General features: G+C 32.2%; 1 protein-coding gene across 1 annotated transcript; it reads right to left on the bottom strand.

Annotated features, from left to right (window-relative positions):
• Positions 1–10,818: 10,818 nt before the first annotated feature.
• On the bottom strand, positions 10,819–24,121 carry LOC143053815 (uncharacterized). Its single transcript, XM_076226604.1, has 3 exons — positions 23,868–24,121; positions 15,728–16,112; positions 10,819–11,899 (listed from the first exon to the last, which is right to left on the bottom strand). Exons 1-3 carry the CDS (start codon positions 23,973–23,975, stop codon positions 11,196–11,198), a joined length of 1,197 nt encoding a protein of 398 aa, XP_076082719.1. The 5' UTR covers positions 23,976–24,121; the 3' UTR covers positions 10,819–11,195.

Raw genomic sequence — 24,121 nt, 5'->3', positions numbered from 1 at the left:
ACAGACTATCGGCATTCCAAGGGAAACCAATTGTGCCCCTCTTCTTGTCGACTGGTTCCTTTATTATCATGAGGCTGACTGCATACAGGAACTTCCTAGGACGAACGATAAATAGTAAGCAATATCCCCTTACTTTACTGTCCTTTATATAGATGTTTTCTCACAAAATAATTCAAAACTTTGACTGTTAAACTCATCTATCAAATCTAATTAATTCGTTTGGAGGACGTGTTTTACAACAATTTTTTGGCATTCAATATTGAACCAATTGAAATAATTGGTATGACTTTATTTCATAAAAAAGAATAGCCAACGTAGATACAAGTATATTGTCTTAGGGAGGTATAAGTCCTACTTTGTAAAGAATCAGTCTGAAACTGATATTGTCAAGATACTTGATTTCTTAATTGACTGCGTTTTTGTTACGTTTGTTGGACGTGTTTTACACAGACTATCGGCATTCCAAGGGACAGCAAATTCTTAGGACGAAATATAAGAAGTAAGCAATATCCTCTAACTTTACTGTCCTTTATATAGATGATTCTCACTAGATAATTCAAAATTTGATGACTGTTTAACGCATCTATCAAATCAAATTAGAGATATTAAAGGACACAACAGGTTTTTATTCTATAAAATCGTATCAGTTGGGAGATATAACTATATGCCGTGTGCAGGCGCTGCCGAAATGTTGCTACATAAAAACGGAAAGTTCACAATTTGGAAGCCGAACTTATTTCTTTTTTCGTAAAGTTTTGTTTTCAACCTACCATCAAGTTTTTTTCTGTGTTGTCCGTTACATAAATGTCTCAGGTTAGTAGAGGGTTGGCGCTAGCCAACCGAATGAACCCCCTCCAGTCTGTATTTGTAGGTTCTATTATTCAGTAGTGATCGTTTGTTGATGTATATCATCTTTGTTCTTCATTCATTTTTTTTGTATATAAATGAGAATGCTAGTTTCTCGTTTGTTTTGTTTTACCATTTTCATTTCATTTTATAATATATGCAGTACGAGTTCTGCTCGTTGTTGAAAGGCCATTCTGTGACCTACAGTTGTTAACTTCTATTATGTCATTTAGTGAAGAGATATCCCATTGACAACTATACATTTTCTTAATTTCAGATCAAAAACAAACTGTCAATGCCCAAAAAAATGTTTTAAAAATAACCAGAAAGACCAGTACGACAAAGAAATCTTATCAACACTGGGAAACAGATGAAGGTCTTCCAAATAAGGCCAATTAAAATTAATTGCTAGATTTTCATCCCCGCCCGCCCCTCTGAAATCGTCCCGCCCCGATTTTTTTTATTTAACAAAAAATACGATTTCCGGATTTTATCATGTCCGTTACCGGGAACCATCGATAATTTCGTTTCATTCAACACTTCCTGTTTCAAATTTCGTTTTTGTATTTCTCCGAGTATGATCTAACTGGGAACAGTATATCTAACATAGTTAATATATATGTTCCTGGATCTAATAACGATATGATTGAGTCGACATATTCTGCTGCTCTATTATGACAACATCTACCGAGAATAGAGATTGATAACGAGAAGGGCATGAAATATTCGAGTAACGAGTAAAACGCCTTGTCATTTAACGCAAATTGCGGTAGTCACAAGTGACTCGAAAACCGTGTTTTTTCTTTATTTATACGATGACTTTGTGTCAGGAAATTTGGACTGTAAATGATATCCAAAGCGCAAGAATCGTAGAACAAATTGGTACAAAAAACATGACTGGATTAAAGAAATTGACACAAGCACGAATTTGTTTGATTTATGACAGTATATTGAGAGAAAAAAAGTCGACAAACATGCATTTTAATTCCCTTATATTTACCCATGGCTGTTGTTTTTGTTGACAAGCAGCAAACACCCTCTGTAACTGTCCCAATACCCTCAATTTAGTCATTAAGAAACTACTTTTTGGTTAAGTTCATGTTTTACATCACATAATTACTTTCCACACTGAGTTTACATTTTATTTTGTACTCATAATACTTGTGTTGCATACAATTGTACCAATACATTTTATTGATTTTATGTGGACTACAAACCATTGCTTAGAAAGCAAAATAAATTTGGTGTAGGTCTAGTCCAACTGAAGAGAGCATTTTTCTTCCCTTTGATGTATACTATAAATAGGTTTCTAAAGCGGCTATTACATGTAAAACAGTGGTTGCCAATCAGGGATTTTAATTTAAGAGTTTAAAAAATAGTGTCAGATTCCTTATACAACATGTATATATACATTCTACAAGCTTGTTTTCCACTAGCATATACCCCGCGGTATGAAGAACTTGTGACAAGGGTTTCATATGAAATAAAATTTTAAAAATAAAATCCTCCCACCCGCCCCATGTTTTTCAAAAATTTGGATGAAAATCTACTAATTAATTTTAGTTGGCCTAATTGAAAATACCGCTTTAGAAAAGAAACCTTGCACATTCCTTACTGAAGTGTTAGATTGGAAAAATACTATTGTTGTCTGAAAATGTCGCTTATGTACAATAATAACATTAACATTTAGACTTTTTTTAATACTGGGTGCATTTCTCATACCAGTTTCCTATCACTTGTTTTTTGTCATTGGCATCTTTTTTCCCGTGTGATTAAATTGGGACTTTTCATGCACAGTATTTGACTATAGAAAAGGGTAAATGTACAGTATATTTATGTAAATATAATGGTACACAATTCAGGTCGTTAATTTTCAGGTTTGGATTTTTTAACATTTCAGGGCCTTCCATAGTAAACTATACCTTTGCTCATTGTTGAAGGTCATATAGTGACCTTTATTTGTTTGTTTCTGCGTCATTTGGTCTCTTTTGAAGAGCTGTTTCATTGGCAATCACACAATATTTATAAAAATAACTCATATAGGCTTTTTCACAATACTACAATTTGACAATACCTATAATTTTAAAGTACCGGTCTTTGTAAAAATCATGCAGAAGGTGATTCATGGCATGTCACAGAAGTAATTTTTGTTGCCCTATATCATAAGAACTTTGGTAGATGGTCAAAATTCTGTCTTTATTTTCCCTGTATTATGCCCGTTGCCATGGTAACCATCAAATCAACATTTTGCCTGAATATGTGAAAAAAGACCCTTTTTGAAAATATAAAATAAGGGAATTTAAAGTCCCATAGAAATAAAGTTAATCAATACAAAGGATATGTATATTTACAGTATTGACAAACAAAACCCCAAACTATATAAAAACGTTAAAATTGTGAATTTACTAAATAGTTTGTTTCCATAGCAACCATTTAAAAATGTGTTAAAATTCGAAAATGAAAAATTTCAAAAACTTTAAAATTTTAAATCTGTTTATCTCCCAAGACCAACAATACCATGACATGTCATTGACAAATTTTGAAAGACCACATTCTATATATTCAGAAAATAAAAAGAAAGTCGTGTGTTTTTTTTTCTTTAAAAAAAAAAATTTAGTCAAAAATTGTCAATTTTCACCAAAATTCAGATTAACAATCAGATGAATAATCAAAAATTTTGAACTTAAAAAGTTAAAACATTCCATTTATATGTGCAATTCTGACACACATTTGTTAATTTTAAAGGAGAATATATGATAAATGAAGATATACTTGTACAAAATGAAAAATCATCACAATGGGTATGGTGCACCCCCCTTTTTTTCGATTTTTTTTTTTTTTTTTTTTCAAAATTATAAAATTTGTTGAAAGAAATGTGGTATCTCATTGTGTTTACTTGTGAACTAAGTATTTTAAGAATTTAAGCATAACACAACTTCTAAAGTTGAGGGCAGCATATGTACCCCCTCCCTTCAATCTTATATGTAAGATTTCTCAGAAGTTTAAAAAAAAAATGGTAATACGCATAACCCGTTGTCGTGTCTAAGACTGGTGCTGTCAGTGAAAAAGAAGAAAGTTGAATCCAAAACTTTATTACTAGTAAGTCTATGTATAAAGATAAGAGGATGTGTTGTAATTGTCAATGAGACAATTAACTCTCAACCAGAGAGAGCAAAGACATAGAAATAAACAACCACAGATCACCGTATATCCTTCAACAATGAGCATAACATGATTATCTATAAAACAAATCTTAATGAACATTTAAAAAAAATAGCTCAGGATACTTTCTCTTTCAAAATGGCTATAAAGAAGTTACAGTAACAATTTAATGCAACTCATTGTTGGTTTTTGAAACAGATTGATGCTTTAAAAACTTTAACCCTAGACTAAGATCTGCTAAACAAGAAGACTCACCCTGAAATGTCTGGTTGGTTTTATTTATAATTGAATTACTTTTGAAACTCTGTAAGTGTTATGTAAAGATTTTAATACAAGTATCATATTAACTTAACATTATCAATGTTCTAAGAAAATGAGGTCAGGGTAAGATGAACTATGTCAGACAGACGAAAAAAAGAGAACGGAAACGGAAAATTCAGCATTTTTTCCATTTTTAAAGGGGCATAACTTATTGACAGTACCTGTTACACCAATAACATTCTAACTGTTCTGAATTTTATGGAAATAAGCATTGTGTATAAGTTTCAAAACATTTGGTTGTGGCAAACTTAAGTTAGAGAACGGAAACAAAAAAGTCAGCATTTTTTTTTCCATTTGTATAAGGGTATAACTCTGGAACGGACGTACTTACAGACAAGGGTACAACTTAATGCCCCCTTTGCTACAGTGGGGGCATACAAATTCTACATGTTCTATCTGAGGAAATATATACCAACGATCTACATTAATTGTGCAAGAATTTGTCAATGTTTCTATTGTATATGGTGGAAAAGGACAGCTTGTCTATTATTTTTTTTAAAACCTAACTGAATTATTATTTGTATACCCAGAATAATCGCGTTTTTTTATGGTTCTCAAAAATATTATCCTTGTGGCCCTGAGGAAAATTTGCTGGTCCGAACTATTGTATACTGTTTTGATTCTCAAACCTTTATGACAACCATGTGCAATGGCCATTCTTGAATTTTGCCTAATTTAATCAATTGTTATATTTACATATTTTTATGCCCCCGCAGTGGCGGAGGGGGCATTAAGGTTAACCCTTGTCCGTCCGTCAGTATGTCCCAACGTTGGTTTCTGTTCTCTATCTTTAGTTTGCCTCAACCAAATGTTATGAAACCTAATCACATTGCTTATTACCATAAAACAACACTAAGTTTGGTGGTGTCACTTAAACCGTCCAAGAGTGATGCCCCTTTACAAATAGAAATATTGCTGAATTTCCGTTTCTGTACGTCTCTAACTTTAGTTTGTCTTTACCAGATGTTATTAAAATTATACACAATGCTTAAAACCACCAAATGCAAATCAACTTTGAATTTTGGTGGTGTAACTTTCACTGTTCTACGCAATGCGTCTTTATAGAGGGAAAAAGTTGCTGAATTTTTTGTTTTGTATTTCTTTCTTTAGTTTGCCTCAACCAAATGTTACGAAACTTTTACACAATTCTTATCACCATAAAAGTTAGTACACAATTGGTAAGTGTCTTCAGTCATGTCCGTTTATGACTTTTATGATATGGAAGCGGGAGCATCATCTGTGTCCAATGGACACATTCCGCATTTATTTCAAATCTTTTAGATAAGTTAGATTATTATATATTAGAATAAAAAGAAAGGTTCTGTAGTTCTTCTTTAATTTCAATTTTAGCACAGTTAAATCGACATAGTGACAAATAAGTGTTTGCATAAAGGTTTCGATACATGTCGATTTACATGGGAGGTAAATAGTAACAGCCATTATGTGTACATAATCTGACTCTGTGCAATAGTATACTAGTCCACAAAAGAAACGATGCAAGGCAATGTATTTTCCATAGATAATGAAATTGGAAACACTGTACCAAGATTAAAACTGTCCCATTTGTCATTATCTTATCAAAACCACTGATTTAAGACAAAAAAAATATTTTATTTTTTTATTTTTGTGATATCAAAAATAGTATTTTTATAAATAAATCAGATGCTCCGCAGGGCGCAGCTTTATACGACCGCAGAGGTATTGCACAATACTTAACATAATAATTTTGGACCCCGATTTGGACCAACTTGAAAACTGGGCCCATAATCAAAAATCTATGACCATGTTTAGATTCAGCATATCAAAGAACCCCAAGAATTCTTTTTTTGTTAAAATCAAGCTAAGTTTAATTTTGGACCCTTTTGATCTTAATGTAGACCAATTTGAAAACAGGACCAAAAATTAAGAATCTGAATACACGGTTAGATTTGGCATATCAAAGAACCCCAATAATTAATTTTTTGATGAAATCAAACAAAGTTTAATTTTGGACCCTTTTGGCCCCTAATTCGTTGGGACCAAAACTCCCAAAATCAATCCAAACCTTTCTTTTGTGGTTATAAACCTTGTGTTAAAATTTCATAGATTTCTAATAACTTATGCTTAAGTTATTATGCAAAAACCAAGAAAAATGCTTATTTGGGACCTGTTTTTGGCCCCTAATTCCTAAACTGTTGGGACTAAAACTCCCAAAATCAATCCCAACCTTCCTGTTGTGGTCATAGAGACCTTATGTTAAAATTTTATAGATTTCTTTTTACTTATACTAAAGTTATTGTGCGAAAACCAAGAAAAATGCTTATTTGGGCCCTTTTTTGCCCCTAATTCCTAAACTGTTGGGACCAAAACACCAAGAATCAATGTCAACCTTTCTTTTATGGTCATAAACCATGTGTTTAAATTTCATAGATTTCAATTTACTTTTACTAAAGTTAGAGTGCGAAAACCAAATGTCTTCGGACGACGACGACGCCAACGTGATACCAATATGCGACCAAAAAATTTTCAATTAATAAAAATCGAAATTAGAACTTAATTTTTTTCGTTTAAATATGGTCTGCTTAAAATTTTGATTGCCATCCGTACTTGTGTCCATCTGGCTGTCGTTGCAGCGCTCGCACATGTACAAATTATGTCAGATTTTTAAGAAACTAATACTTTAGGTTATTATAAGCAATATCTCGAACAAGTTAGATATTGGTGGTCAATCGACTTTAATAAAAACATTTATAACCCTTGAAAATAATAAATTTATGGAGAATAGCCCCTTTAACGCTCCCACAGGTACAATTCTTGCCAGATTTTTAATAAAACTTATACACTAGATTAATATCAACAATATCTCGGATGAGTTCTATAATCATGGACAATTGACTTTTTTAAAAGAGTTATGACCCTTAAAAATATTAAAATTTATGGAAAGTTGCCTTGTTAGCGCTCTCGATGGTACAAATTTTTTATTTTTTATTTTCAGTTTATTTCTGATAGAACGGACATAGTTTTTTTTAGGTCACCGTTTCAAAGGAACTGTGAATTTTGCCATCACTTTGCTTCCGTTGTCGTCTGTCCGGTGTAAAATATTTGAAAGATTTCCACTGAAACTACTTAACCAATTCCAGTAAAACTTATAAACTGAATGATCCTTAGGATATCTAGAATTAAGTTTGTGTTCTATTTTCTATTTTGTAAAAAAACATGGCCGCCATGGGTAAAATAAGAACATAGGGGTAAAATGCAGCAAATTTTCAGATGAATCTAACAACCCATTGTTGGGTTGCTGCCACTTAATTGTTAATTGTACGGAAATTTTGCAGTTTTGGTTATTATCTTGAATATTATTAATGACAAAGATAAACTGTAAACAGCACAACTTTCAGCAAAGTAGGATCTACAAATAAGTTTATAAGACCAGAATTGTCAATTGAATCCGTATGGAGTTATAGCCCTTTAAAGATATTTTTCACAATTTGTTCATCTAGTTTGCTTCCTTTAAAAAAAAAATCTTCTTTTGATATTGAATATGCTTAAACAATTTCAGCCCAACTTGGGAGTTATAATCTTGTATAAATTTAGTTTTTTATTTCCTTGTACTTCAAGAAACTTAGCCACTATGGCTAAAATGGAACATAGGGGTAAAATTCATTTTTTGCTTTTGAAGAAAAAACGACAGATACAAAGAACATTTAAATGGAATTGTTAAGCCACTCATTGATATATATTGAAGGGACAAATAATCATTGATGCAAGATTTAACCAAAAATTACAGGTGATCGATTCAGGTTCTTTAGAGTCAATTTTAAAGACCATGAAATAGAATCTAAAGATTTTAAATTTCTGTTTGGGTTGTTCTCTCTTTGACACATTCCCCATTTCTAAAAAAAAAATCTAATATATAAAAATGGTGTAGGGGGTTCTATTATTGCCCTCACCCTTTGAAGAAATTTCATGTTTTAATGCTCAAAATGTTCACAATTGAATTCCATCTTTTAAATTTATTAATAATTTTTTGAATTTTGAAAAAAAGGGGGGGGGGCACCATGCCCAGAAAGAAAAAATGTCCTTCTCTACAAAAATATCTCTATCAATCATATTTTCTCATTTATAATTACCAAATTTGTGTCAGGAATGCACGCATAAATGGAATGTTTTAGCTTTTTGAGTTCAAAATGTTTCAGTATTCATCTGTTTGGTAATCTGAATTTTAGTGAAAATTGACAATTTTTGACTAAAATTATTTTTTTAAAGAAAAAAAAAACACACGACTTTCTTTTTATTTTCTGAATATATAGAATGTGGTCTTTCAAAATTTGTCAATGACATGTCATGGTATTCAACTTTATTCTTTTTCACTGACAGCATCAGTCTTAGACACGACAACGGGTTATGCGTATTACCATTTTTTTTTTAAACTTCTGAGAAATCTTACATATGAGATTGAAGGGAGGGGGTACATATGCTGCCCTCAACTTTAGAAGTTGTGTTATGCTTAAATTCTTAAAATACTTAGTTCACAAGTAAACACAATGAGATACCACATTTCTTTCAACAAATTTTATAATTTTGAAAAAAAATAAATAAAAAAATCGAAAAAAAGGGGGGTGCACCATACCCAGAGTGATGATTTTTCATTTTGTACAAGTATATCTTCATTTATCATATATTCTCCTTTAAAATTAACAAATGTGTGTCAGAATTGCACATATAAATGGAATGTTTTAGCTTTTTAAGTTCAAAATTTTTGATTATTCATCTGATTGTTAATCTGAATTTTGGTGAAAATTGACAATTTTTGACTAAATTTTTTTTTTTAAAGAAAAAAAAACACACGACTTTCTTTTTATTTTCTGAATATATAGAATGTGGTCTTTCAAAATTTGTCAATGACATGTCATGGTATTGTTGGTCTTGGGAGATAAACAGATTTAAAATTTTAAAGTTTTTGAAATTTTTCATTTTCGAATTTTAACACATTTTTAAATGATTGCTATGGAAACAAACCATTTAGTAAATTCAAAATTTTAACGTTTTTGTATAGTTTGGGGTTGTGTTTGTCAATACTGTAAATATACATATTGTTTGTATTGATTAACTTTATTTCTATGGTTCTTTAAAATCCATTATATTTCAATTTTCAAAGGCTACTTATGGACGTATTTAGGCAAAATTTTGTAAGGATGGTTTCCATGGCAACCAAAGTTGAAAAGAAAAAATTAATACAGAAAACTTATTTTCATACCATACCTTCATCATAAACAAAATATAAAGACATTTGGGTCATGAATCGCCCATCAACAGGAACCTGCATGATTCTTACAAAGACCGGTACTTAAGCATTGCACAAGGTCTTGGTACTAATAAAGATTGTGTTATCCGTAAACTAAAATCAAACTTTATATTATTGCTATATACATACGCACATTCATGACTCTACAACTTCATGAACTTGGAATTTTTCTCCAACTGTTTATGACATATTTTCACTAAATCTATGGAGGTTTGTCAGTACTTAGTCTTAGGTGTATAGTTATTTTTATAAGTCATTATTGGCTTTGATAATGTTGATCAAGCAGTCAGTAACTGCTTCTTCTTTCAGATCTGTACTGAGTGTCTTTGGCAAGTATAAGTACTCACTCACGTCTGTTCTGTGTTTTTGTTATATTATTCAAACATGTATCCATCTGTTGAATAAAGACTTTTCCAACCGATGTTAAATTCTCTATGTTGTCACTCCACTCTCAAAGGTAAGGGGTAGGTTTTGTCTTCAAACAAGTTTCACCCAGCCACACTCTGAATGTGCACATTCTGTATGTACATGATGTACCTGCAGTCTCAAGTCAGAAGCCTGTAATGTAGTGGTTGTTGTTTGTGGCTGTGTCACATATTTGTTTTTCGTTTATTAATGATGTACCTGCAGTCTCAAGTAAGAAGCCTGTAATGTAGTGGTTGTTGTTTGTGGCTGTCTCATATATTTGTTTTTCGTTTAATAATGATGTACCTGCAGTCTCAAGTCAGAAGCCTGTAATGTAGTGGTTGTTGTTTGTGGCTGTGTCATATATTTGTTTTTCGTTTAATAATGATGTACCTGCAGTCTCAAGTCAGAAGCCTGTAATGTAGTGGTTGTTGTTTGTGGCTGTGTCATATATTTGTTTTTCGTTTAATAATGATGTACCTGCAGTCTCAAGTAAGAAGCCTGTAATGTAGTGGTTGTTGTTTGTGGCTGTCTCATATATTTGTTTTTCGTTTATTATGTTGTAAACCATGCAGTTAGTTTTTGTGTTTGGACAGTTTCACATTTGTTATTTCATGGCCTTTAATAGCTGACTATGCAGTTTGCTTTGTTCAATGTTTAAGACCATAGGGTGACCTAAAGATGTTAATGTCTGTGTCATTTTGTCTCTTTTGGAGTTTTGGAGAGTTGTGCCATGTGCATTCCAACGACATCTTATTTTATATATATAATTATATGTATACTACAAACAAAAAATCTGCTTCATTGATCACTTTAATCAAAATTTCAAAATCTGTTAAAAGCATTACTTTAACTGGACATACAGAAAAAAAGCTATTATCATTTTGATTATTGTTCAAGTTTCAAGTAGTTTTTATAGTGTTATCTTCCTTATTCAAAACATTGTCCACAGGAAATGTCTATCTGTGTAAATCTTTTCTGCCTGCAATCATTTAATACAGATTTTTTCCCCTGGTTTATCCTTGTCAATTTCTGGACACAAGGACACATTATTTCCTCTCTTGCAATTATTTGTAAGTCAGTATCATGTTTTATGCAAAATTACTTGACTGTAGGACTTTTTACAATGCAGGAGTAAAAAGTAAGATTTCTGGTAAGGCCTCTTAATCATCTTTCTCTATAAAGAACACTGAGTTTCAGTTGACCACTTTAAGACTCGATACACAAAAGTGTACATCAAGTTCAAATTTTTCATATCAAGCTCGGTATCTTTCAATGGGTTCATCAAGGAAACAGAGTGTGTACTTGCAAATTGTAGACTTCCTTCCTTCTTTAAAATAACAGACATTTGAAATGATCTTGGTGAAATAACCATACCAAATACAACATCTTGAAAGAAAAGCTTCGACAGCATCTGTTGAACATTTGGAAAAACTCCTTCAGTTTCTTGTCTTGCTGGTTGCAATTTCACCACTAATGGGAAAACACCAGGGAAATGTTTAAGTGCTGCACAAAAATCTGGAACAGCCGTTCCTTTCCTTACGTTTGAACAACTGCCCTCAGAGGTTACTGATGATTCTTCAGAATATGAGTTTGGAGAAAGTCTTCCATGTGCTGATATACAATTGAATGTACCTACAGGGGTACTTGAATATGGGGTATTGTACTGCATTTGTGTAATATGGTCATCTTCATCTCCATAAATAAGTTCAACTTCTGGATTGCAACTATTAGGTGGACAACAAAGCACCTCCGACACTTTTACATCATCAATAATATGGAGAAGATTATTAATCAAATGTGTCATCCATAGTTTACCTAGGTCATTTTTCATGTCACTTTTCAAGGCAGCTCCGAATGATGCAACATAACGACCTTGATCTGCAACAATAAAAAAATATAATTTTATACTAAGTTATGTCTGTGCCATATAGTATTTTGATAACTCGTCTAGCTCGAATACTATATAATATCATTAATACATATGAATCTTAAAACATTCTTTTGAAGTATAAACAAGAGCAGTGTTCAAAATCCCTTGCTTCTCTAAATTCTATTTCTAATTAAGTGACTATAATCTTGAACATGTTTAATCCCAAAATCTATAGGCATCTTCCTTAATGTTACCTGAGCTTCAATGGGTAGAAAAATTACAAAAATATCAATCCATCGAGGCAAACTAAACATAGTCTTTTTAACACCATCATTTTAGCAAAATACTGTTTCTAATACAAATGTAATAATGTCTAAACTAATAAAATTATCAAAAATAATAAATTTCCAATTTTCCCTCAACTTGAATTGGGCCTCTTTTATTACATTAAAAATGGCTCTATAAATATACTAGCTATAAATAATAAATAATCCAAAAAAGTGTCTATCTTAAACTAATGAAATAACCTTTGTGAGCACGTTCAAATTCCCCACGAACCCACAAAATGGACAAACACAATCTCACCAGAATTCTTGATTCAAAGACTCTTACTCATTCATAATTGGTGATTCTATGTATAATGGTGAAAAAAACTGGTATTCCAAATAATATGTCTCCTATAAAAGTTAACTGATAAAATTTTCTTGTGGGTATGCATATCTACATACAACAGACTATTACATGTATTATTTGACCTTGGAATTATTTTTAATTTATATAATATATGAATTTGCATAATTTCTTGTACTCGAAATTTTTAATAAATTCCATGTGTATTCTGTACTGTAATGTTCTGTGCTGCGCACAACACTTTCTATCACAAAAAAGACTGTACATTTTCAATAAAATGTACTGTGCTGCACACAACACTATCTATACAAAAACATTATAATACCAAATAAACATGGTATTTATTGAAAATGTCAAGGGCAAGAAATTATGCAAATTCTATTACATTGTATTAATTAGAAATACTTGACTCCCAAGGGCCAAATTATTTATATATGTTTTATTAATAAAAAATAGAAATTAAATAATCTTGTTGTCAGCAGCAAACTCACTGATATAATGTTTGGTCTTACTAGATTCTCGGTTTCAATCTTATAGGGATGTCTATGTCTGAAGGTCACATTAAATGTCAGTTTTGTCAACACTTCAGGAGTATGTTAAGAAATAAGTACAGTACAGGGTATAAAAGAACACCAGAGAACACCTAAACAAGAGAGCTACAAATACAGGGTATAAAATAATCACCCAGAACACCTCTTAAAAAGAGGAGTTCTCAAAAGGTCACAGTTTACTGAATCATGAGGAACACCTAAACAAGAGGCAACCAGCTAAACAAGGTACATGAATCATTATCAATGAACCACAGAAAATAGATAACAGACTTAACAATGAATAAGTCATCACTTGCTGTATCCGTCGTTCGTCAATGTCATGGTACTTCTGTTAAGTTGTGGATTTCAGTCGTTCGGTTATATCTCTAAGTCCCTGGAGTCATAAAATAAATTAGAAATAATTCCAAGTTCAAATAATAGCCTGTTATGTCCTCATTAACTTTTAACAGTTTCATGAAACTTTGTCATGTGGTTTCAGAGGAGTTGTACTTTTTAAAATAAGGACTGCTATACAAATACTTACCATTTTTGCTTACAAAAGACCAAAAAAAATCATAGAGTATACCGTTTATTTAACTGAAACTCTATCACTGTCAAATGACCTCAGTAAAATGTTAGCTGATCATATGAAATTTTTTACCGGGTATTAAAAATGGTACAGTAATCCACAAAACAGTTAGACCTTCAAAATTTCTACTGCTCATGACCAGCTGTCCAGTGATGTATGGGTTAGTCTGTTAACACAAAGGCTACCACATGTGAAGCAGGATCTGCTTCTGGAGATCACCCTCAGATTTTGGTGATTTTTATGCCCCATTTATGGGCATTATGTTTTCTGGTCTGTGGGTCCGTCCATCCGTCTATCGGTCCGTTTGTTTGTTCGTCCGTCCGTCTGTCCCACTTCAGGTTAAAGTTTTTGGTCGGGGTAGTTTTTGATGAAGTTGAGGTCCAATCAACTTGAAACTTAGTTAACATGTTCCCTATAATATGATCTTTCTAATTTTAATGCCAAATAAGGCCAACATTAAAAATATCTTTGTTTCCCCTCTCCCAACTGAGGTTGTTAGGGTATGGATAGGTACATGTAGGTAGGCAAATTATTTTATTTTATTCCTTGATATGGTTTTCTATATTGAATTTGTACAAAATTCAACAGGTAAGGCTCAAGTCAAGAAAAGTGGGGTATTCCCTGTATTTTTATTCAGTGTACACCCCAGTTTTCTGGTTTAAAAAAAAAACAGTATACAGGGACATCCTTTTTTTCCTATTGATTTAATGTAATGGAATATACAAAAGCGCACATTCTACTTGTGATAACAATGCTTAATGATAGCAAGTGTTTTTTCAGTTAAAAAAAGCAAGCTTATTTCAAGTCTAATTTGATGCATAACTCGAGCTCACAACAAAACAATTCCTTTGTTCACCAATTCATACCTTGATCATCAATTATGAGTTGACAAAAAGATACATGTATGTTAAATCAATCACTTGGGAATTAAAATTCAATGAATAAAAATTTTCAATAGACGTGAACATAATTCAGTTATGTTCAGTTACACCTGGATCATGCAGCTTGGTCAATTGATTCCTAAACAAAGATTTGTATGTTTTTTCGAGTTCTAGAAGAAACAAGGCTTCATTTCATATTCTGTTTTGTCTTTCCTAAAATACTTTTAATAAGTATTTGCGAATTCTACTGATGCAGTTTATAACGTGCCCTTTTGTAATTTTCATGCCATAAACCCCATTTAAACTGGGTTCGTTTTACACCAGAAAACAGGGACGTTCCCTGAAAGCAGGGAATACATGTATTTCCTGACTTGTGCCCAACCTGTTCAAAGACAAAGTAGATAGATTTTAAAGCACGAGTCAGACCATTTTTACTCAAAGTCTTTAAGGTTTTATCCTTTAAACAGGAACAGAGGTTAGACACAAAGCAAATCAAGATGCACTCAGCGGGTTGAAAGATGCTTCAGTTTTTTTATTTTCAAAAAAGATCACCCTTGCACACAAACAAATCGTGTGGCAAAGCATTTTGAGATGTTTTCCTTGATTCCGAATCATGTAGATGCTTCAATGCAAAAATACCTTGATTTAAAAGGCTCGTTGACTACAGCATCGAAAAGGTATCACCAAAACCAAACGCTCGTTGACTACAGCATCAGAAAGATATCACCAATAACCAACATAGCAAAAAAAAAATAGTGGACAAGAATGGCCAAAAATTTTTCGGGTCGCGGTGATTTTTCCAGGTCGGTCGGGTGAGGGGAAACAAACAATATTTTATTTTTGGACTGAGAGATTTTACCGCATTTTCACAGTCCACTGAACATAGAAAATTATAATGCCGTTGGGGCATCCATGTACTTGGGACACATTCTTGTTTGTTCATGTTTTTGAGGTCTTAGTTTTCTATGTTGTGTTTTGTGTGCTGTTGAATGTTTGTTTATCTTTTTTTATTTTTGAGCATGGCGATGTCAGCTTATTTTTGACTTTTGGGTATACATGGTATTAGTGTTCCTTTGGTATCTTTCATCTCTCTATAAGCATGTATATATCATTGACATCAATCTTTGGATTAACTGACATAAACTTTGAAATGTGAAACCCCCTGGTATAGCAAAGTGCCGATGGTAGCGCTGATATTTTTCTTACCTACTGAAGCCTTGTTGATTTCCTCCTTGAATTCTTCTTCATTTAAAGTTGGTGTAGTCGTCCATCTGTCCACTTTACCTAAGAATTCATAGTGGTACTTAGATATCTCTATCAAATTTAAGATACCATTCCAGTGATCACTCTCTATATTTGAATGTTCAAATGTTTCTATATTCAAACTCAAAAATCTATTGAAATGATCAATTGTCATTGGTGGTGATGCAGGACCTAGCAAAGGGAACCCTGGATCCTCATTGGACTTTTCATCACAAGTTATAAATTTCACTCGTAAGATTTTTGGTATTGAAATGTTGTGCTTCTTTTCTTCACTGGGAATTAATATTCTTGCACACAAAGCTCTCTGGTTGTACGAGGAAATCCATCCCTGAAATAAAATAGCATTTTAACATATATATCATTATATATATACTTTAGCGATGTCAACTAGCACTGGATGTTTCGAGTATTGCTCGGTAGTATGATACATGAAGTATAGAAATCAAATAAAACAATATTCAACTGTTCAGTTTTGGGTTAGAATATTTATGTGGTTTTTTATATGAAATTAATACTCTTGACAGTCAGGTTATACAGAAAAATAACATACATTTGTCAATTGTGGACTAAACAATCAAAGAACTGTCATAACATATATGTACATGATGAATGTTATATTTTTCAAAGGGACAATATATACATCATTAGTTCAGTTGAAATGTAATATACAAATTCTATTGATATAACTATTGTCTTTATGTATACATTTTTTTGTACTTGACTATGTAAAGATATAACCATGATAACAGTTCATAGTGTGCCAATTATGCATTAGTACACCTATGTTGTAATTGTTATGACAGAAAAAATATGCCTGTAATAACTAAAGAGTGATATTACAGCATCTTTATCGTCTATAATAATCCATTCAAAGCATTTGCTCAGACATACATCATGCTTAATTACATGTATTTTAAATTATTGTGAGAATTAATGACCAGAGAATGTAATGAGGTTCTGCACAACCTTCCAAGTAATTCCCAAGTGTTTCATATACATGTAATATGTTAGATTCCTTTAATAACTAAACTTTGTTATTACAGACAAGTTTATCCCTTTAACATGTTTAAAGCCTTGTGGCATTCAATGATTTCATAATGGTTATCAAAAATGTATTAATTTAATTTAAAAATTATATAAAGGTTATGCATTTAGTTTCTGCACAAAGTCTCAAGAGTTCCCTAGACATGCTAGAGCCCACTATACATGATACATAGATTAAAATATTTTTGATTAAATTTACAAATAACAAACATATGTTATTTAGAAAATTTAAGGAATAAAGAGTAGACAACTTTTGAAAGTATCTGTAATAACACATGCAAGTTATTAAAAATTCTGTAATAACCCTACATATAAAAACAACTATAGGTCACCGTACTGCCTTCAACAATTACCAAAAACCCATACCGCATAGTCAGCTATAAAAGGCCCGAATATGACAATGTAAAACAATTCAAATGAGAAAACCAACGGCCTCATTAATATAACAAAATGAACTAAAAACAAATATGTAACACATAAACAAACTACAACCACTGAATTACAGGCTCCTGACATGGGACAGGCACATACATAAATATTGTGGGGGGTGGGGGTTGGGGGTGGGGGTGGGTAAACATGTTAGCCGGATCCCAACCCTCCCCTTAACCTGGTACAGTGGTACATGTATAACAGTACAAAATAAGAATGAACTGTAACCAGGTGCTCTGTGGGTGCAGCTTTATACAACCACAGAATTCGAACCCTGAACAGCTGGGGCAAGTATGGACACAACATTCAAGCTTGATACAGCTCTGAATTTGGATTGCGAAAAAATTTTGACATATGAGTTTGTGACACAAAACAAATGTCAAGATCTTACAAATCTATTGAGCAATATTGTGCAATTAAAGATTTCTTCTTTTAACTTTTCAACAATTTGGAATTTGAGAAATTAAAAAAAAAAAATTAAAACAGCTACCACCCCCCTTTTTTGCAATGTGTCCAAAACCTGACATTTCTTTATACATTATATACAAGTAGAGTTAGGGAGGTTAATCCGAACATACCCAACACTGTATGTTAAATGTTTTAGAATTACCTCCCTTACACTGCTTTTAAATTGTCTTAATTGTCCATTGACCAGAAATACCTAGTTTTTCCCCGTTTTTGACCCTAATTCTGAAACATTTTGAGCCATAACCCCCCAAGGTCAATACTAACCATGCCTTCATGATATGGAAACTTGTACTTTAATTTCAGGGAGATTCATACACTTAAACATAAGTTATTGTTTGAAAACTACAAAAATTATTATTTAGGGCCCTCTTTTTGGCCCCTAATTCCTTAACTATAAGGACCATAACCCCCAAAATCAATCCCAACCTTCTTTTATAGTGGTGTTGAACCTTCTTGTATAAATTTATAGAGATCCAGAAACTAAAACACAAGTTATTGTCTGTAAATTATAAAAATGCTTCTTTTTGGCCCTTCCCCTACAGAAAAAAAAGTTGAGGGCCAGTTGATGGCCATGTGGCGGACAGTTGAGGGCTAGCTGTTTTAAGCAAAATAGTTGAGGGCTAGGTGTTGAGCATCTTAGCTCAACTCAAACCTGGCCAAGCAGTGTATGTTGAATAGATGTCGCTCAACTGGCCCTCAACTTAAGCTGGCCATTAAGTTGAGGAAAAGTTGAGCAATTGATCTTTGGTTTTCATATAGTTGAGCAAAAGTTGAGCATTCAGACTTTGAAATTTTTGTAGTTGAGCAAAAGTTGAGCATTCAGACTTTGAAATTTTTGTAGTTGAGCAAAAGTTGAGCATTCAGACTTTGAAATTTTTGTAGTTGAGGAAAAGTTGAGCGTTCAGACTTTGAAATTTTTGTAGTTGAGGAAAAGTTGAGCGTTCAGACTTTGATTTTTTTTTATAGTTGAACAAAAGTTGAGCAATTAGAAATATGACCTGGTGATATAAATGTTCTGTGCCATCTGTTTTATCTGTCTTTAGTGCAAATGGACAGGAAGTATTATTATAAATGTACACAAAGTTTGAGGCAAAATTAAGGGAAGCACATGTTTTTATACATTTTTCTGTATTTTAACTTAACTAAATCTTTGACATAAAGATTAAAAACAAACAGTATTTCTTTTATTATAAGATATATCAAATATTCAAGATTGAGGTAATTAACAGTTATTATTAGGGGCAAATCTCAAAGCGATCACACTGTCACAATCCCAAAAGAACCTCAAACATTTAAAATTTGAACTGGGTTTGAGCATGCACATGGCAAGCAAAGATGTCTTCTAGCTATCATGAATAAAATATGAATTTTACAATGAATGTAGATAAAAAAAAAGTTACAAATAACTGTATTGACATTGATAAGTGCAGTGTATTCTTCTGATGACATGACTCTTGGATTAAGGAAGATTGATGTTTTAACACATATTTCTGGAAACATCTTTTGGTAAGTACATTAGACAAAATGTTGGATTAGATTTGATTTCCACCATTTTGAATAAGTGTATAATTATGCTCTTTTAGTTCAAAATAGTGATATGTAAAGTGTTTTCTTTATAAACTTTAAAGAGTGAAGAAAAAAATGAGACAATGTATTTATGCATTAATTTATGTATTGTCAAAATGTGTTAGACAGGAAACATGTTTATCTTATTATTCAGACAATTTGTTTGAAAGTATTACTAATAAAATAAGAATATTCTAATATAATGAATTTGGTATAAAACTAGAGATCTATTCTTATTTGCTAGATAACTTCTAAAAAGCAAGGATAAAGCATTCATGTAGTCTGTTGTGAGTTGAGGTTTTTCAGCAGTATTTTGGCTATAAATTTGGCTATACACAATTTAAAATTATTTTTTCTACAATGTGTAGTCATTAGTGTGCAATTACCACACAATGCTCAACTTTTAAAGACCTAGCCCTCAACTTTTAATGACCTGGCCCTCATCTATTGGCCACCTAGCCCTCAACTTTTAATGACCTGGTCCTCAACTGTTGGCCAGGTAGCCCTCAACTCTAATTGCTCAACTGTTGGACACCTAGCCCTCAACTATGATATTTTCTCAACGTTGCTCAACTAATTTGCATAAAGTTGAGCATCGATAGTTGAGGGCTACCTAATTTGCATGGCAAAAATCCAGCTAGCCCTCAACTGGCCCTCAACTATTTGCTCAACTGATGGCCAGCTAGCCCTCAACTGGCCCTCAACTGATAGCTCAACTGGCGGCCAGTTGAGCAATGCAGTTGGCCTAGTGATAATTTTTTCTGTATGGGTTATTCCTATTTAACATCTTTAACTATTAAATTTAAAGAAAGCTGGTTAGCTAGTTTAGAAAGCAATTCTGGGAAGTGTTCTAATTTACAATCTAGCAATAAATTAAGAACTTACATGACTTACAGAAAATTTAAAAATATTTTTATGTTTGAACCATATTTAAAAATGAATTAAAAAAAAAGACAGGCAAATAATCACAAGATTTAGAACTAGCTGTCATGATCTTGAAATCGAAAGAGGGAGGTATATTGGAATTAAAGCTGAAGACAGAAAGTGTAAGCTATGTAAGAACGCAGTTGAAGACGAACTACATTTTCTTTTAAAATGTCCTGTTCTAAAAAATACTCGATCTCAACATCTATCTAATTTAAATTCTAAATTCAAAAATTTTTCAAGATTATCTGATGAAATGAAACTTGTTTGGATCCTTTCATCTGAAGATTTGTTTGTTACTTCAAACTTATCTAATTTATTGCACTCCCTTTTTGAAGAACGAAAGAAAATTATGGAAAATATTGTTGTTTGAAAAAAAAAAATAGAAGAAAAATATATATAGATATATATATATATATAGGAAATAAAATTGATCAGGAGTTGTCTCCCATAGACCTAGATGTATGTATGTACTGGTAAATGCCTCCGATATCCGAAGAACCCCTCGAAAGCTGCGAGGGTACAGTGGCATCCATGTACACTCCCTAACGGGATTAATGGAGATGTGTCACTAACGTATGTTTATACGACAATTATTTTTACAAGGACAATCAATCCCCACCCAACACAAAGGGAGTGCTAGGACACCGGGCAGTCTGTTATTATGGTGGAGGAAGCCGAAGCACTCGGAAAGAACCACCAGGCCACTCGGTGGAAACAGACAAACCAGAGAGATGACAGAAGATTGATCTCCAGGTCAAAGTAAGGGACAACTTTGACCAACCGAGGCCCCCAAAGTACCCATTCTAGTTTAAACTCCGGTCTGGGTACCAGAGATGTGTGTGAGAGGGTGAAAATTACCCTTCTGATGTGCTGATATTTTAAGCACCCCGAGTGAGAATCGAACTCGGGCCCTTCAGCACTGTAGCAATTGGTCTTAACCACTAGACCACGAACTCACACTAGAACTATAAAGAATTATGTAATTTCTCCAGGTCACAGTGGCACCCATAACAACTATGTTTTGTCAATAACTTGGTTTATATCAGGTTAATTAGTGTAAATGTGTATTCATGTGGTTTTTTGTTTAAATGTACTTTAATCATTCTAATCATTTTCTGTGCTTTATTTTGTAATTCATTTGATTGTATAGCTCAAATTTTGGGCACCATGATTGGTTAATAAAATTATCTATCTATCTATTCGGGAAAATTAACCCCAAACTGAATCCCAGCCTTCCCTGTCTTATATGGAAATTTGTGTTACAATGCCAGAGAGATCTATACAGTTACCCACAAGCTATTGTCTTAAAACTAGAAAAATGCTTGTTTTTGGACCCTTTTTGGCCCTTAATTCCTTAGACCTTTTTCCCAATAACCTCTTAAAATAAATCTCAACCTTCTACTTATGGTATTAAACATTGTGGTACAATTTCAGAACAATTGAAATACTAATACACATTTTTTTGTCCTGAAACTAGATAAATGCTGTTTTTGGCCCCTTTGGGCCCATTATTCCTAAACCTTTGGGACCATAACCACCAAAATTAATCCCAAGCTTTTTTTTATGGTTATAAATAATGAGTTAAAATTTTATAGATTTTATTTTACTCATTCAAAAGTTATTATCTGGAAACAATCCGTCTTCGGACGACGCTGACAACGACGTGATACCAATATACGACCAAATTTTTTAAAATTTTTGCGGTCATATAAAAATCAGTCTAAAAAGGCTTAACTCATCAGATGGAAAAACATATATGTATAGACTTATATCTCTGACTGCTTGTGAACCTCTTTCAGAAAACTAATTAGGCATTGATCACTGATTAATCATGTTAATCAAACTTGTAAATAAAATACATTTTGTTTCCAATGCTTCATATACATGATACATCATATTTTTCATTTATAAGTAAAGAAATTCAAAGACATAAACAAATTTATTTCTTAAGAAAAAAAAGTTAAAGCATTGAATTTACAGTTTGTGGCATGCTACATGTATTTTATAAAGACAATTTTGTATTTCTTAATCTGGTTCTTGTTTCTTGTATTAAAGTGACATACTTCAAACTTATGGCAAAAAAAAAGTTTGTAACTTCATTAGACACGTAATAACATGTAGAACGTGATGAAAGTTGCCTTTAGTAAATGCTTAATTCATTTTTTTTCCTTTTTGGTATTAAAAAAAATCTTATTAGTGCTAGATATTTAGTTGGTTTTCTCTGACAGAGTGCTCCATAATGACCAACTACAGTTATGTTTTATGATAAATTGATAAAAACAAGTAAAAAATTCACATTAAATCAAAGTTTCAAATCATGTTTTGCAAATTAATGTCATTAATAAATTGAAAAACATGAAAAAGACAAGAAGAAATTTGTAATCACACTGTAACATACTATTTTACCATGTTTTGCAACATCAGCAGTATGCCCAAAATGATTTTGTTACATGTAAACTGCAACATTTATAAATTATTTATATTAATATAACATTTGAATTGTTGAAATCTTCTTTAAATATTATACTTTGTTTGAGTTTGTCTTGCATTCCTTAGTTAAGTTTAAACATATTTATTTAGTTTAAACATATTTATTTAGTTTAAACATATTTATTTATAGTGGATTCGGAAACAAGTTTTGCCAAATGATGTTAACTGTAATTTTTAGTGCATGACGCTAAAATGTACATTTTCTTTTAGACGATAAAAAATCAGCTTAACTTGACTAATCACGCTTTATTTTCCAAAAATATGGGTAAAGATATCGTCGCTGGGCTTCTAAAATGTCGTATATGACTTTTTTGGCTAAAAATACTTTTTGACACCAATGGTCTGGGCGGGAAGAAATCTTTAGTATCAAAAAATAGCATACAGTTAGACCAATCAAAATGTGTGAAATAAGACATATTACAAAATTGCCAATGTCAGTTGTTTGTAAAGTTTGCTTCCAAAATGTGGTATGAAAACTTAAAAATCGTTGTAGAATGGCTTTGGAAACAAAATAATTGTACATTTCTTTATTTCTGTGAAAATAATTTAAGTTCATGGATAATCCAGAAATGTCAACGTTTTTATTTCACTGCTATTTACAAAAATGTTCAGGTTCACATACGACATTTTGGAAGCATGCATTTTGCCAAAATTGTCAAAGCCTGTTTGTGAGACATTTTTTTCTTGAAAAATTTGTAATTTACAACATTTTAGAAGCCCAGCGACGATATATAATATGAGACTTCTGATGAATCACGATACAGATATTTTGATGAATCACAGTAAAATTTTAACCAATTTGACACAAACGGTAAACGAAAATGACCGTTTGATGACTGACAGTAAAGGGCATTACCACCCCCTATTAGATATATATATTTTTTAATTTTTAAATGTTTATTAAATAAATATTGACATGCGTTTATAATATCAAAATACCATTAATAACAATAGATTTATTCATATAAGATAAGGCGAACAAACCATGTTTGTGGAATTATGGTACGGACTCGACAGTAAACATTTTTTTTTTTGAGACGGTCCGAGTTGTTTTAGGGCCGAATTGTCTTACACCCGGCGCAGTGTCGCCTAATTAACACGATCTTAATGTTTGCTCTAACTAGATAAGTTGCCAATGTTTTACACAAATATTGCTTACAAATGGAAACCTGTTCTGCACTTTGTCGTCACCTAAATCTAAATCTATATGCCTTTTTGTTTCGCTAGATTTATCATCTGTAGCGCTCTGTTTCTTTTGAGTCGCCATCCTGTTCTGTTCTGTAGTACGGAATCCCTCCGTCTATAAAGGAGCACTTCACAAATATGTAGTCAAAAATATGATGTATTAACTACGGCTGTCCCATAATAATGATACTATTAGTAACTCGTCCCGATTAGCATGATCATGATTAG

The sequence above is a fragment of the Mytilus galloprovincialis genome, chromosome 12 (genome assembly GCF_965363235.1).
Source record: "Mytilus galloprovincialis chromosome 12, xbMytGall1.hap1.1, whole genome shotgun sequence".
Lineage (NCBI taxonomy): Eukaryota > Metazoa > Mollusca > Bivalvia > Mytilida > Mytilidae > Mytilus > Mytilus galloprovincialis.
Note: the sequence above shows the minus strand (reverse complement) of the source record. Positions and strands in the feature narration are given on the sequence as shown.